Source organism: Lactuca virosa, chromosome 7 (genome assembly GCF_052849685.1).
Source record: "Lactuca virosa cultivar CGN04683 chromosome 7, Lactuca_virosa_CGN04683_v6, whole genome shotgun sequence".
Taxonomy (NCBI): domain Eukaryota; kingdom Viridiplantae; phylum Streptophyta; class Magnoliopsida; order Asterales; family Asteraceae; genus Lactuca; species Lactuca virosa.
The window spans coordinates 226,093,366-226,108,979 of record NC_136432.1 but is presented as its reverse complement, the minus strand read 5'-3'; the positions used below and the strand labels follow the sequence as shown (position 1 = coordinate 226,108,979).

The window sequence follows — 15,614 nt, the reverse complement described above, 5'->3', positions numbered from 1 at the left end:
TCGGTCCTAACGACCGAATCAGGGGACTATTCCCCTCCTACTAGCACTATTGCATATAACATATCATACTGGCACATAGAACTCATCAGGTAGTAGCAACCTAGGCAATTATCACAAAGACAATCATCTAAAGACATTCCCTGCTGGTGGGCTGGCATTGTGGCCGTAGACCCACCTCTACTGGAAGGTAACTCACCTCAATGTCGTGTAGTGTCTGCACTGTCCTCGGTATGGAAATCAACTCTTCTCGACTCCTCAATCCCTACACAACATCATTTCTACATTACCATTTCATACTCATAACCCCTTCAAGGGTCAACTCAAGTCCAAGTCAAAGTCAAGGTCAAAACCTTGGTCAAAGTCAACATCTGGTTGACTAGACTCGCCGAGTTGGTCCACCAACTCGTCGAGTCCCCATGTCCACAAAATGCTACAACCCCGTCCCTACTCGTCGAGTCTAGCAAGAGCTCGACGAGTTCTCCTTCAACAAAACATCGGGACCTCCTTCAACTGACTCGCCGAGTTCATCCTTGAACTCGTCGAGTCCATCTTCATCTGTATGAAGGTGTTTAGTCTATGACTCGCCGAGTTCTCCTTGAAATCGTCGAATCCGTCTTCATGTGGTTGGGACATTGTCTTGAACTCGCCGAGTCCTTCGATCTTCAAGTCCATAACAAACCCCAACAGGCTGAGTTTTCCTTCAACTCAACCAAATACCATTTCCTGAAGACGTTTGGGGGAAACTGCGACCCGACTCGCCGAGTCACCTAAGTGACTCGCCGAGTCCCTATTTGTCCAAAACTATACAGTCGATTTTAATCGGTCTTTGTAACACCCAGAATCAGAAAGACTAAGACAGGAAAGAAAAGCCCTAAGTCGAAAGAGTTAACTCGTCGAGTCTAAGGAAGAACTCGGCGAGTCGGAGCGGGCTTCGTGTGGAAGATTAAGTGACCGACTCGACGAGTCGGCTAGTGTACTCGGCGAGTCTGGTCTGGGTTGGGAAACCCTAATTTCGGGACTTGGCACCCTATTTAAGCATCTCATTCCCATTTCTAGGGCTTCATTTACAGCCCCCACTGTCCAGAGCGAAACCCTAGTGTCCTCCATGAAAGTGTGAGCTATTATTGTGTGTTCTGGAGTGATTTGAAGTCTAGAAGAAGAAGAAGGAGTTGGAAGAGCTAAGGAGTGATTGTAGATCTAGAAGGAGTCCCTCTTCCTCATCACTTTCTGGTAATCAAGCTCTTACCTTGATCTATGGTTTCTTAGATCTCTTCATGTCCCTTTTATGAGACTTTTGGGACCATTTCCAAGGCCAACCCGAGTATTGAGTCTTTGAGGACGAATAAAGACTAGATCGGAGCATCCTTGAGCCTTAGGAGCACTGAGGAAGAAGCTTTTCTCAGCTATGGTTTCCTTTCATGGCTTAGACCTCCATTATAGTTTGGATTTGTTGTTCTAGCCTCATAACCCCTTGCATGCACGTAAAGTCAGCAACTTTACGTGCAATGCTAGCATAAGGAGTCCAGATCTATGAGTTGGAAGTGTTGGAATAGACTGAAAGAGACAGAGTAGAGTTGTCACAAGGAGGACTCGGCGAGTCAGTTTATGGACTCGGCGAGTCGGGTCGCAAAACCCAAACCCTTCCGTTTATGAGTCGGATCAGTGAGTGGGGTTAGAAAAGGACTCAGCCAGTCTGTGTCCATGATGGACATGAAGATCATGGTACTCGACGAGTTCAAGGAGGAACTCGGCGAGTCCAAGGTAATCTTCTTAGCTAATGAAGATGGACTCGGCGACTTGTAGAACAACTCGGCGAGTCGGTTGAAGATAGTCCCGAAGTGTTAAATGAAGGAGAACTCGTCGAGTCCTCGCTAGACTTGACGAGTGGAGTCGGGGTTGTTTGGGATTTGAGGAGCATGGACTCGGCGAGTTGGTAGAACAACTCGGCGAGTCGGGTCAACTAGAAGGTTGACTTTGACCAGGACCTTGACCAGAGTTGACTTAGTTGACCTCTGGAGGACAGTTTAGGCTAAGTTCTATTATTTGGTGTTGGTAGCTCGGTGAGCTAGGAGAACAGCGATTCAGAGAATAGTCGATTAGCAGCCAGAGGATTATCAGCAGAGTTCAGCAGTACAGGTGAGTTTCTTTCTAGTAGGAACGGGTCTACGACCATAATGCCGACCCGTTTAGATAGCAGTAGTTCCGGACTTGGTCCGATGCAGTAGTTCAGTATGCTTGATGTCTTTGTGATTTAGGCATGTTTATGTGTTAGTTAGTCCGGATCTCGGTCTGATGCAGTATGCAGTATATGTGCTTATGATATATGCTATGATCATGTTATGCTATGTTCAGTTAGTCTGGACTTCGGTCCGATGCAAGGGGCAAGGCCCCAGTTAGTCCGGACTTCGGTCCGATGCAGGGGGAAAGTCCCCGGTTAGTCCGGACTTCGGTCCGATGCAGGGGGCAAGGCCCCAGTTAGTCCAGACTTCGGTCCGATGCAGTGGGCAAGGCCCAGTATGTGCTTTATATGTTATTGTATGGTATGTGGTAGTTTGGGGGAGCTCACTAAGCTTCGTGCTTACAGTTTTCAGTTTTGGTTTCAGGTACTTCCGGTAGCGGAGGGAAGAGCTCGGGACGATCGCATGACACACACCATAGTTAGTCAGCCTGGGATGTTTTACTCTGATGATAAGAATATGTTTTGAATTAACACTCTGATTTTATGTTATGATTTATGTTATGAATTGACAATTGTGGTTTAAGTAATGTTTCAAACGAAATTTTTAGTTGTGGTTTTTGGGGCGTTACAAGTTGGTATCAGAGCCTTGGTTTGAGGGATTCGGATACGCTCTCGGGTGTGTCTGGACTCAAACTGAGGAATTGGTACGAAAATTTTCAAAAGGAAAGTCATTTTTGGAAAAAGAGCTTTGAGAAAAGAAAGGAATTTTTAGAAAAAGAAAAGAGTTTTGAAAAAGAAGAAAAGAAGTGTGGTGCATGCAATCAGCCGAGCTCAAGTAAGTACCCCAAATTACCCATACAAGTTATGTTATGATTATCAGTTTCAGCTTTAGTAGAACAACATGCTAGAATAGGACTAAGGGTCTAGGAGGATGCCTTATGTGCCTGCTATATGTGTTTCAGCATTATGAGAATTTCATGCTAGTATTGAGTAGACAGTAGTAGGATAGCCTGTTTAGGTTATGCCTGATAGTATAAGCTTAGTATTGTATACTAGTACAGTTTCTCGTTGTGAGAATAGATTTGCTTGAGTAGTTTCATGTGTCCGAATACTGCTTGCTTTGTGCTTTGCAGGACTCTGAGTGATGGGAGTTAGCCATCAGGTGAATACGTCACGTCACATGTGATCAGGGTTGAATAATCTCAGAGTGATGGATTTGGCCCTATTGCGCATCTCTCATCTGAGTCTAACCGTTGTAGGGACGAGTCTTTTACTCGAAGGATTATCTGAGCCTCGTCACATGTGATGGTATTCAGGTGATGGCTAATTGGCATTACAAGGAGGCCTTCAGCAGCTGAGGATTGGTTTGGGTAGAGTCAAAGATTTTCCCTGGGGCAAGCCTAGGATGAGAGTAGCAGAGATCAGTAGCAGTAGAAGGGACTTGGTTGAGTTAAGGTAACTCTTGAGGAAAGTACGGATAGATGTGGAAGGTAGTATGGGCCCGTACTACTGAAAGCAGAGGATCCGTACTCGATTCAAGAAGGGCCAAGACGAAACCAGGGAAATTGTAGAGTGTGTGTGAGATCCCTCAGCAGCAATGAGTATTCTGACAGTTATTACGATGTGTTTTCAGCATGGTGACGTTGCACGAGATACCAGTTGGCAGTTCAGGTGCCGGGGAGGGATCTGGCTCAGGCTCTAGAGCCGGACAGCTTGATGAACAGATGAGAGATGTCATTTCCGCAGAGATTATGCGCAACATCATTGATCAGACTCCTGTGATATTCGGTTCGGTTAGGGAGGCCATCGTGGAGCTTTTGGACAGTCGTCTTGAGGCCTTTAGGGCCGGGATAGTTTCAGGGCAGTTTGGGGCTTGTCTAGAGCCCGACTCTTATGGATCCCAGGGATCCATCAGGGAGGGGGATCCCATTTTTAGCTCTTGCCATCAGGGGTCGGGAGCGAGTGGGGCACCCTGTCCCCAGGAGAGTTCTCTATATGATTGGGTTGCTTCGGAGGTTTCGCGAGTCGTTCGCGAGGAGCTACCCGACATCATCGAGAGGGTCACTGATAGGTTGACCGAGAAGCTCCAGGATCAGACAGCGGTTGTTCAAACGATTGATGGGGACGATCGGGTAACGCAGGAGCGAGAGATTGACCGGGAGTCAGAAAGGAAGAGAAAACCGGATGAGGTTCAGTGGCCCACAGGTTTGGGTAAAAGAACCAAAGGGCCGAGTTTGAGATCGAGAGACTTCCAGGGCCGCAGCCGATGCGGTAAGTGTGGCAGGACGCACGGGGGGTGCGTGTAGGAGTAGTAGAGGTGGTGATCCTGGCTGTTTCAAGTGCGGCCGGACTGGTCATTTTAGCAGAGATTGTACTGCTACCATCACCCAGGGACTTGACCCAATATGTTTCCATTGCAGTCGGAGGGGCCACAAGAAGGCCCACTGTCCGAGTTTGTGTTCAGCAGGGCAGGTGACAGCTCCTGCCCCTGTGACTTGGAGAACCGCCAGCAGACGTCAGGGTCGGGCAAGGGCGCCCACGGCTCGGAGCAGAGCATTCCGGTTGATTTCAGCAAGGATTCGAGCAGCACGGGATGTTGGAGGTACATATCTTTTACCTTCCTGTCAATTATTATTTATGATGTTGTTGTTATGTTACTGCACCGATTAAGTAGAATATTATATTACCTACTTGCGAGTGAGTCATATACCATCTGCATATATTGGATTTGGAATGATAGCTGGAGGTCGTCCCCTGTAGAGCAGGTTACTACGGATGCAGTAACTATAGCAAGTATGAGTAAGACTCGGTAGTATCTCACTACCTTCAGAAAGGTGTCGTTCGGGTATAGATCGGTTATATTCCAGCACAAGGAGCACCTGAGGGAGGTGCTAGAGACTTTGAGAAGGGAGAAACTTTTTGCAAGGTACTCCAAATGTGAGTTCTGGTTATGCGAGGTGAAATTTCTTGGGTACCTTGTCACTCAGAAGGGTATTCTAGTCGTTCCGGCTAAGATAGAGACCGTGATACAGTGGGAGTTTCCGAGGTCTCTAGTTGAGATACGAAGCTTCCTGGGTCTAGCAGGTTATTACCGGAAATGTATTCAGATTCTTGGAAGTGGTGTGATCTTTTGGATTGGTTAGTAGTGACACACTAGCAATGGCAAACATGGTTTTCAACAGATTGGGCATAGAATAGTAAGAAGGATTGAGGATCCTTCCAGCATTGTGTGCTGTAATACGTTAGTTGAATCAAAGTGGGGGAGAATCATCCAAGGATTCAGAAGTAGGAGCAGTTATGAAACTGGGATAAGTTTCGCATCCTTAGCAGAAAGGAAGACAGTCTAGACAGATGTGTGGTTTGAGGATAGCGTGAGATGGAAGTTTGGAAAAACTTACCAGTTAGGAGATCGCATTCCCGTAATGTTTGCCAGCAAGCCTTAGGGAATCAGGTTGGGATTCCAGTCAGGACATGGGTTCAGTCTTGAATGATAGGCCGTATGTATACTCGTCGTCGGATGTGTTAGGATCAGTACCAACGAATGGGATAGTGTTAGAGTGTTGTAAGTCTGCGGGTGTTAGAGTGTTGTAAGTCTGCGGGTGTAGCCGTAGCATTCACTAGCAGCCAGATAGTGTTAGAGTGTTGTAAGTCTGCGGGTGTGGCCGTAGCATTCACTAGCAGGCAGATAGTGTTAGAGTGTTGTAAGTCTGCGGGTGTAGCCGTAGCATTCACTAGCAGTTAGGTAGTGCTAGAGTGTTGTGAGACTGTGGGCGTAGCCGTGGAATACACTTGGCTGGTAGACAGCATGAGCGCGTTGTTAGGACGCGGAAGGAACATTAGCCCCCCAGTTCGGGCGTAGCAGTGAGGATGTGGATATCCACGAGGTGGATTTCGGAATTATCTGGATGGATTAGACCTAGTTGAGCCAGTGATAAGACTGTAGGAATGCCACTGCAGCTTTGAGATCGAGGAAGCAATGGATTGCTTCAGGTTACTTGTTATATAAGGCTACAATTGGTCATGTAGCAATCACGTTTAGCCGCGGGTTGGTAACATTAGGATTCGACGCTCGGACCCGATCGGTTGGATCAGGAGGTTGTTAGAACCTCAGTGACATGATAACTCGTGGTAACTAGTTCCAGGGAAGGTTTTTGGTTCGGATATAACATATCATACTGGCACATAGAACTCATCAGGTAGTAGCAACCTAGGTAATTATCACAAAGACAATCATCTAAAGACATTCCCTGCTGGTGGGCCGACATTGTGGCCATAGACCCACCTCTACTGGAAGGTAACTCACCTCAATGCCGTGTAGTGTCTGCACTGTCCTCGGTATGGAAATCAACTCTTCTCGACTCCTCAATCCCTACACAACATCATTTCTACATTACCATTTCATACTCATAACCCCTTCAAGGGTCAACTCAAGTCCAAGTCAAAGTCAAGGTCAAAACCTTGGTCAAAGTCAACATCTGGTTGACTAGACTCGCCGAGTTGGTCCACCAACTCGTCGAGTCCCCACGTCCACAAAATGCTACAACCCGTCCCTACTCGTCGAGTCTAGCAAGAGCTCAACGAGTTCTCCTTCAACAAAACATCAGGACCTCCTTCAACTGACTCGCCGAGTTCATCCTTGAACTCGTCGAGTCCATCTTCATCCGTATGACGTTTTAGTCTATGACTCGCCGAGTTCTCCTTGAAATCGTCGAATCCGTTTTCATGTGGTTGGGACATTGCCTTGAACTCGCCGAGTCCTTCCATCTTCAAGTCCATAACAAACCCCAACAAGCTGAGTTTTCCTTCAACTCAACCAAATACCATTTCCTGAAGACGTTTGGGGGAAACTGCGACCCGACTCGCCGAGTCACCTAAGTGACTCGCCGAGTCCCTATTTGTCCAAAACTATACAGTCGATTTTAATCGGTCTTTGTAACACTCAGAATCAGAAAGACTAAGAAAGGAAAGAAAAGCCCTAAGTCGAAAGAGTTAACTCGTCAAGTCTAAGGAAGAACTCGGCGAGTCGGAGCGGGCTCCGTGTGAAAGATTAAGTGACCGACTCGACTAGTCGGCTAATGTACTCGGCGAGTCTGGTCTGGGTTGGTAAACCCTAATTTCGGGACTTGGCACCCTATTTAAGCATCTCATTCCCATTTCTAGGGCTTCATTTACAGCCCCCACTGTCCAGAGCGAAACCCTAGTGTCCTCCATGAAAGTGTGAGCTATTATTGTGTGTTCTGGAGTGATTTGAAGTCTAGAAGAAGAAGGAGTTGGAAGAGCTAAGGAGTGATTGTAGATCCAGAAGGAGTCCCTATTCCTCATCACTTTCTGGTAATCAAGCTCTTACCTTGATCTATGGTTTCTTAGATCTCTTCATGTCCCTTTTATGAGACTTTTGGAACCATTTCCAAGGCCAACCTTGATCTATGTTATTGTAGGAAAACTCTGCCAAAGGGAGGTAAGTATCCCAACTACCTCCGAAGTCTAAAACGCATGCCCGCAGCATATCCTCCCAACTCTGGATGGCCCGCTCGCTCTGACCATCTGTCTGCGGGTGAAAAGCGGTGCTAAAGTGCAGTCGAGTACCCAGCTCGTCGTGAAACTTCTTCCAGAATCTGGAAGTGAACCGCACATCTCTGTCAGAAACCACCGAAACTGGCACCCCGTGCCGAGCCACTACCTCTCTGATGTAGATGTCGGCCAACTTTTCGGCCGAAATGCTCTCCTAAATCAGAATGAAATGGGCGCTCTTGGTCAACCGATCTACGATGACCCCAATCGAATCCACTCCAAAATTCGTGATGAAATCCATAGTATGACCCAAATCGAATCCGCTCGTGGGAAGCTTCGTGATGAAATCCATAATATGACAACAAATATGACCCCAAAATTCATTATTTATACACTCTCATATTAAGAGTTTATTATGTATGTTTGTGAGATATATAAATGATTCAAGATTTGTACATAATCAGTGTCTAATTTGTCGTATATACCGTTAATTGGTATTTGGAAATGTTACATGACCTATATAAGTATTTATATATTTAGTGTTGTTATATAATTTTAATTATATAATATGTATGCATTATGATTACATGATTGACTATTTGTCATATGCAATATGAGTTTATAAAAATTATAACAAATACATAATAAATTTTTGAAAAAGATCGTTCCACACACACACACACACAAACACACACACACACACACACACACACACATATATATATATATATATATATATATATATATATATATATATATATATATATATATATATATATATAGGGGTTAGGGAATATATGGTTGTCATGTATCTTATCATAGGTATAGAACCATATATATATATATATATATATATATATATATATATATATATATATATGATTTTAAAAATTTTGAGTTATCTCTTCGTGAAGATTCACAATAACTGAATTGGATAATCATATATTATTTCCAGAATATACTGTCAATAATTGAAATCATATCGAAATCAATAGTTTAAGGTTTCGCGATTTACTGATTAAAAACATCTAAATTTTCAACTTTTTGCAAATATTTTTGATAAAATTATTTCGATTATAAAATTTAATATTAATCTATAGCCTGAGTCGAAAAATGCTTTTAGAATTTCCATCTGAGGTGTGCAAGTGCCTCAACAGATGGAAACAATTTTAGCAGTTTAAAAAAAATCAGTATTATATTGGTTTGGATTCTTAAGACAGTCGTATCTTTTGCATACGAACTTCATTTTGGACATTCTTTATATTTTCTGAAACAGGAAACATGTACTAAGAGACTAAAATGTTTTCTTTGCTCACAACTGCTTAATACAAAATTTTAGTTTTTCAGATGCATTACTAAGGTTGCAGTTTGAGTTGTTTGATTTGTTTGCCAGTTTACATATTTGGAAGTAAGATATCATTTACTATCCTATAATAGTTGAAATGAGCTCATTTATTTTACATAAGATGCACTAAAACTCAATGAGTTAAATTACCAAGAGATTTACTGTGAACTTAACTGTTCACAATCTTTGACCTAAATTTCCGGATATCACACGTAGGTAATGAAGACACGACACGTTCAAATTACATTGTTGAGGAAGAAGAGGTGGAAGAATGTGTCACGTGCTTATTGGGAACGCGTCGCAACTAAAATAAAGAGACACGTAAGAAGGTGCTACCCGATGCGTCGATGCCAAATCTATCAATTACCGTACAAAAAGAAGGAAATCGATTCAGTTGTCATAGGAAGGCACGGTTAAATCAAGTCATTAAAATAAATTAATGTGATTTAAGATATTTGTTGTTATATTTAAAAACCGTGTTTCTTCGTAGGAAAAAACACTTAAATTAACTTATTACTTGTAGTATGTTTCGGTATTTCACACATTGTATGTTTTCTTTTCCCAACCCTAGTCTAGGCTATGTTTAATAATATTGCTGGTTAAAAAAAACCTATGTTTCGTATTTAGAATTATCTTCCAGTGTTTTTTTAATAGAACGGCATCTAACATTAATTATCCATATTCGCTGAATCAACATGTAAACAAGGGCTGCCGTAAAGCCTTAGTCTTGTTCACCAAGGTAACAACAAAAGAAAACCACACAAGAATAAAAGAAGAAAAAAGAACGAACACTTAGATTAAGAAGTTTGGTGCGAAAGACTTTTTATTAAGCAAACAAAAAGGGTTGGAATACTTACAACGAGAATTAACCTATTTATACTAAACAAAAAATAAACTCCTTATACTAATCCAATTAGAAATCTAAATGGACTAAAAAACGTGCAACCAATAAATAGATAAAAACTATTTTCCTATTTTGCCCTTGAAACTAAAACTTCTTGTTTTGATATACAAACCGATTAATCCAACAATCACCCCCTTAATCGGTTTAGTCATACCGTCCACTCGTTCAAAACAAAGTTTAATCACCTTCTTTTCAAACCATCTCGATTCTCGACTTTTCCGGACACTCGACCTCCACCTCGGTCACGTCCAATGTCCTTCATACCTTTTGATTGTTAACAACACACGTAACATGTAACATGACATCCCGTTGGATACGTTCATTACCATCTAGACTTTTTCCGGATTCACGACCTCTCCCCGGCCAGATCCAAAGCCATCCGATTTGAACTTCCACCGCCATAATGTCCACACCGTGTTGTTTCTCCAATCTCTTCCTTTGTTTCGATTACCGTTCTTCAAAGAGGCATCTCCACCGACTAAGAAAACAAAGCCACCCGATCCACCGTTTTCTTTCAATCTGCCAAACGAACTGAATCCAAAGCTACCTGATTTGACGGATCCTTCCCGCCCGCTTTTCATGCACCTACATCGGTATCCCCTTATCACGAACAAACCGATCAAGAACTATGCAATCCCTTTGACTTTTATGCTTTCTGATTTCAACCGATCAACATCCTGTTATCTCTTTTCACCACCCCGACCTCTTTAATCAAGCTTGTTCCGAGAACACTTTTCCACCGAACAACAAGACAATGTCACAACCACCTTTACCGTCTCCCGTCTCCCGTAAAACGAACCGAATCAAAGTCACCCGCTTTGACGTCTTCATGTTTGTTTATTCTGCACCTCCGGTTAGTCTCTCTCTACCTTAGAACAAGTCTGATCAAAGAAAAATTGGGGCTGCTGTTGAGATGCTTCAACTCACGCTCAAAAACAATCCACACCTCCTTAAACTGAATTTGATTCCCGCTGTGTCTGCCCCACAGCGAAAGGCTGCAGTTTTCTTGAAACCGACTCTCAAACTGGCCGCCCTACGTCTTCACGAGCCCTAGGCTCTAGGCTCTGATACCAGGTGTAAACAAGGGGCTGCCGTAAAACCTTAGTTTTGTTCACCAAGATAACAACAAAAAAGAAAACCACACAAGAATAAAAGAAGAAAAAAGAACGAACACTAGATTAAGAAGTTTGGTGCGAAAGACTTTTTTATTAAGCAAACAAAAAGGGTTGGAATACTTACAACAAGAATTAATCTATTTATACTAAACAAAAATAAACTCCTTATACTAATCCAATTAGAAATCTAAATGGACTAAAAACGTGCAACCAATAAATAGATAAAAACTATTTTCCTATTTTGCCCTTGAAACTAAAACTTCTTGTTGGATATACAAACCAATTAATCCAACACAACAAATGTTTTTACCTCTCGAATTCTTAGGTTTGGGCTTACATCATCATCATATATAATATAAGACAATTTCTATACGTATCCCCAAATGTTGTGTACCCTATGTGAGTGTTATAGTGTTTGTATATCATGAAGGGGTATTTATACTAGAACCCTAATATAACATGAGTTAGATATAAATACCAGAATAGAATACATTAAAAGCATTGGAAATCTTAAAAGTTATTGATACGATATAGGTATATTAATATCCCTGGCTTGAACTAGAAAACGGATCATAAACGACTAGAAGCCCATTAATTTTAGGTACCGATAACTTTCATGTCTAAAGCCTCTTCCAAATAAGGCTCGTCTTTAAGTTCCATTCCAACATATGCATCGACTCCACTACCTCCCATTCCGTCAATCAAAATTATCCAATTATTTGCCGGCATGCTCCCGGTTGTTACCCACATAGGCTTTCCAAAACCAAAGTCAACTTCATAAAAGGGGAACTTACACCAGCTAGAAACGAGAACTGCATGTGGAGTACTATCAAACATGAACTTGCTCTGTGACCAGGATTTGAGAACCATCGATTGCCCTTCTTTATTTTCATGACGCATCTTTGAGTAGTTACTTAAGACTTCCTTCTGAGTTTTACTCAAAAGATATGCCAACCCTTTGGTTGTTTCATCGTTACTAGATTTGGTTGTAAATGGCACCAAAAGATTGCCACAAGAATCTTTGGGAATTAAAGATGCAGTTCTTCCCCGCAGGTTTAGAATTTGGATGAGAACAGAATCTCTCAGATGACTGTGTATTGCTCGATCAACATTAACGAGAGTCTTCCATTTGATAGCTGATACTATCTGTACCTTTGACAAATGATGGGTGCAACCTTTTTCATTGATCACACATTGTGCTTTAATGTTTAATATCTCACTCTCGCTAAATGAAAGTTTCTTGGTGACAAGATTGCTTAATGCATCTTTACTCAACTTATGACCTTCAACTCCACGACCAGGAAAGAAAGAGGGTGCGCTGAAACCCGCACCAGTGAATTCAACTTCGTTATCTTCTCGATGCAAAGCAGCCCATTCGTTCAGGAATGTAGAAAGTGTCCCAGCATCAGCAATTCTATGTGAAATACTTACACCAAGTGCAATAGCTCCGCACAACAAAGTGTTTACTTGAGTTGCAAGTATAGGAACGTCCATTTGGTCAGCAGCTCCAGGCATAATAGATGGAATGAGTTTGTCAATCAACTTACCATTCCACTGAGAATCAAGAATATCTTCAAGTCTCAAATCAGCTTTACTGTGTATAAACTCGGCACCTTCATCATTGCAGTCAACAGTATGCATTTCCCGAACGTATCTTCCGGCCAGAGGGTATAATCTTGTTAAGGTTGTCTCAAGTGATTTTTCAAGTCGAGCAACAAACTTTGGGTTGCTATCTCTATTGTAAGAGAAGAAGAGAACAGTACCAACATGCATAGGGGGAGCTACCTCGTCTTGGAAGCCTATCTTATAGTTACGGAGGTTTGGAGGAGTTGGAATGAATGGTTTTACTAATTTTCTTGATTCTATTTGGACATTCATCGCCATAGAGCAATTACTTTTCACAATGAGAATAAGAAATTAGGAAGTGATGATGATCTTCATCGTACATATCCGAGAATTTATAGCTTAGGAAATTAATTTATTGATGGCTTGATTCAGCACACAAGTTTTGATTTTACCATCGTGTAATGGAAATTCAACATTTCATAATTATTATAAAGAAACATAAAATTCGTTTGTCATTAATTAGAGCATCTAGATTCTGGAATGGCGAGTTTCGTAATGTTTATACCCATTCCAATGAGTTTTTCAAAAGCTTATTAATTATAATTGGAATGTACTGTATTTTTTTTTTAATTACCTTAACCACTTGGTATAGCATAAAATTTTCATTGTTTGCAAAAACTTTATTCAATATAAAAAACTTAGTTTAAATATGACGCGAAGTTTATAAATGTTTATAAAATCTTTGTCATTAAATTAGTTTTACAATCATTGATGTTTTCTGAAATACAATATGTTAATAATATTTTTTTATTTCTTAAAATAGTTGAAATCAGAACCAATAGCAAGTCTTACTTGTTTTAAAAAAAATTAAAAATTATTTCTATTTATTTCTAAACTTCCTAAAACATAGAAAAACAAAGAATACACTAATAAATAAAAGTGTATATTATCTACACATCTACACCACATCCATACCCAGACCTAAACATAGACATAGAGATAAACATATAAATACATATAATCATACGCATACATACATGCACATATCTATGAAAAAATATCATCTTTTTGTATTCTTTTAATTATCATTTTTTTTCATTATTCTCCTAAACGATACATATGTGCACATTTGATTAGGTTTTAATTGAAAAAATTCATAGAAAAAGTTCTTAGGTGGTGACACGATTGTAAATATTAGGAAATCACAAATTATTTTGTAACACCTAACAATTTAACATAAAATAGTTAAATACATCCTATACATTGTTTTAATACGATGAAACACTAGGTATATTTTAATACTAAATTACTACTATCACTCGTTCGCTCTCTTACCCCTATAGTGTTATTTGGTCCTAAAAAACAATCAACAAACAAAATGTAAGTTTTATGAGCTCAGTAAGTAATCATACAACACAAGTTGGAATGGATGGTTTTACTAATTTTCTTTATTCTATTTGGACATTCATCGCCATAGAGTAGTTACTTTTCACAAAGACAATAAGAAATTAGGAAGAGATGATGATCTTCATCGTACATATCCGAGAATTTATAGCTTACAGAATTAATTTATGGGATAATGACTTAAAAGGGTAATATATTTTTCGATTTGTACACATTTGGTCACTGAGTTTTTTTTCGTCTACATTTACCCCTTCAACTTGTTAAACTGTACACATTCAGTCTTTATGACCGATTATTCCAGAGTAGCCGGGAAAAATGACTTAATAGGGTAATATATTTCTCATTTTGTACACAGTTAGTCATTATTATTTTTGTACACATTTAGTCCTTAATATTTTTTTGTTTCAATATAAGCCATTCTTATTTTTGTACTCATTCAGTACTTATGAATGATTTGTTTAAGTTTTTCTCACACCATCTTACGTGGGACAATCATTGATGAAGTGTGTGGGCTGTTGATGTTTATGTGTAACGTCTCATTTTCACAACTAAAAATTTTCATTTTTAAATAAGGCAAAAGTCCCTAATTATAAATTCATTATTAAGAAAAAACGTTTATTCCAAAATACATTTATCGAAAATCAGAGTAATATAAGAAATGCGGAATCCTCAATATTGTTGATGAGTGTGTACGGTCATGTCTTCGCCTTCCCACGATCAACGATATAACCTGAAAACATAAACAACCGGGTAAACACAAAGTTTAGTGAGTTTCCCCCAAATATTCGATACAACAAACGTATTATCATGCATAACGAGCCCACACTCATCAGATTGGAATACATTGGCCCAATCAGTCATCGGACTCGAATGCCAACATGCAACAGGTCCAACCAGTCATCGGAATGGAATACTCAGGGTTTGTCGGCATGCTGCCTTAACCCAATCACTCTTCTCGAGCCTCCGTGCCTACGGCTTACAACCGGCCCACATAAGGTATTCAGGTATCTTGACCTACAACATATAGCAGGACCACCTCAACCTATCCCACCACCATATGGATATTCCACGTAAGATGCCGTGAGAAAAACCTAAAGAAATCATTCATAAGTACTGAATGAGTACAAAAACAAAAATGACTTATTTTGCAACAAAAAAAAATATTAAGGACTAAATGTGTACAAAAATATTAATGACTAAATGTGTACAAAGTGAGAAATATATTACCCTATTAAGTCATTTTGACTGGCTAACCTGGAGTAGCCGGTCATCAGGACTAAATGTGTACAGTTTAACAAGTTGAAGGGGTAAATATAAACGAAAAAAAAGTCAGTGACTAAATGTGTACAAATCAAAAAATACATTACCATTTTAAGTCATTATCCCTTAATTTATTGATGGCTTTATCCAACACACAGGTTTTGATTTTACAAACGTAATGGAAATCGATCGACATTTCATAATTATTATAAAGAAACATAAAATGCAAATGTCATTAATTAGAGCATCTAGAATGGCGAGTTTTATAATGTTTATACCCATTCCAATGAGTTTTTCAAAAACTTATTGATTACTAGTTTACAACCAATG

At 40.4% G+C, this 15,614-nt stretch overlaps 1 protein-coding gene across 1 annotated transcript; it reads right to left on the bottom strand.

Annotated features, from left to right (window-relative positions):
• Nucleotides 1-11,651: 11,651 nt before the first annotated feature.
• Nucleotides 11,652-12,938, bottom strand: LOC145127609 (pelargonidin 3-O-(6-caffeoylglucoside) 5-O-(6-O-malonylglucoside) 4'''-malonyltransferase-like). The gene has a single exon (XM_079062773.1). It carries the CDS (start codon nt 12,936-12,938, stop codon nt 11,652-11,654), a length of 1,287 nt encoding a protein of 428 aa, XP_078918899.1.
• Nucleotides 12,939-15,614: the final 2,676 nt, after the last annotated feature.

What these genes read in the sequence shown, in the direction of transcription:
- LOC145127609 (XM_079062773.1), bottom strand. Translation starts at nt 12,938, where the DNA reads ATGGCGATGAATGTCCAAATAGAATCAAGAAAATTAGTAAAACCATTC.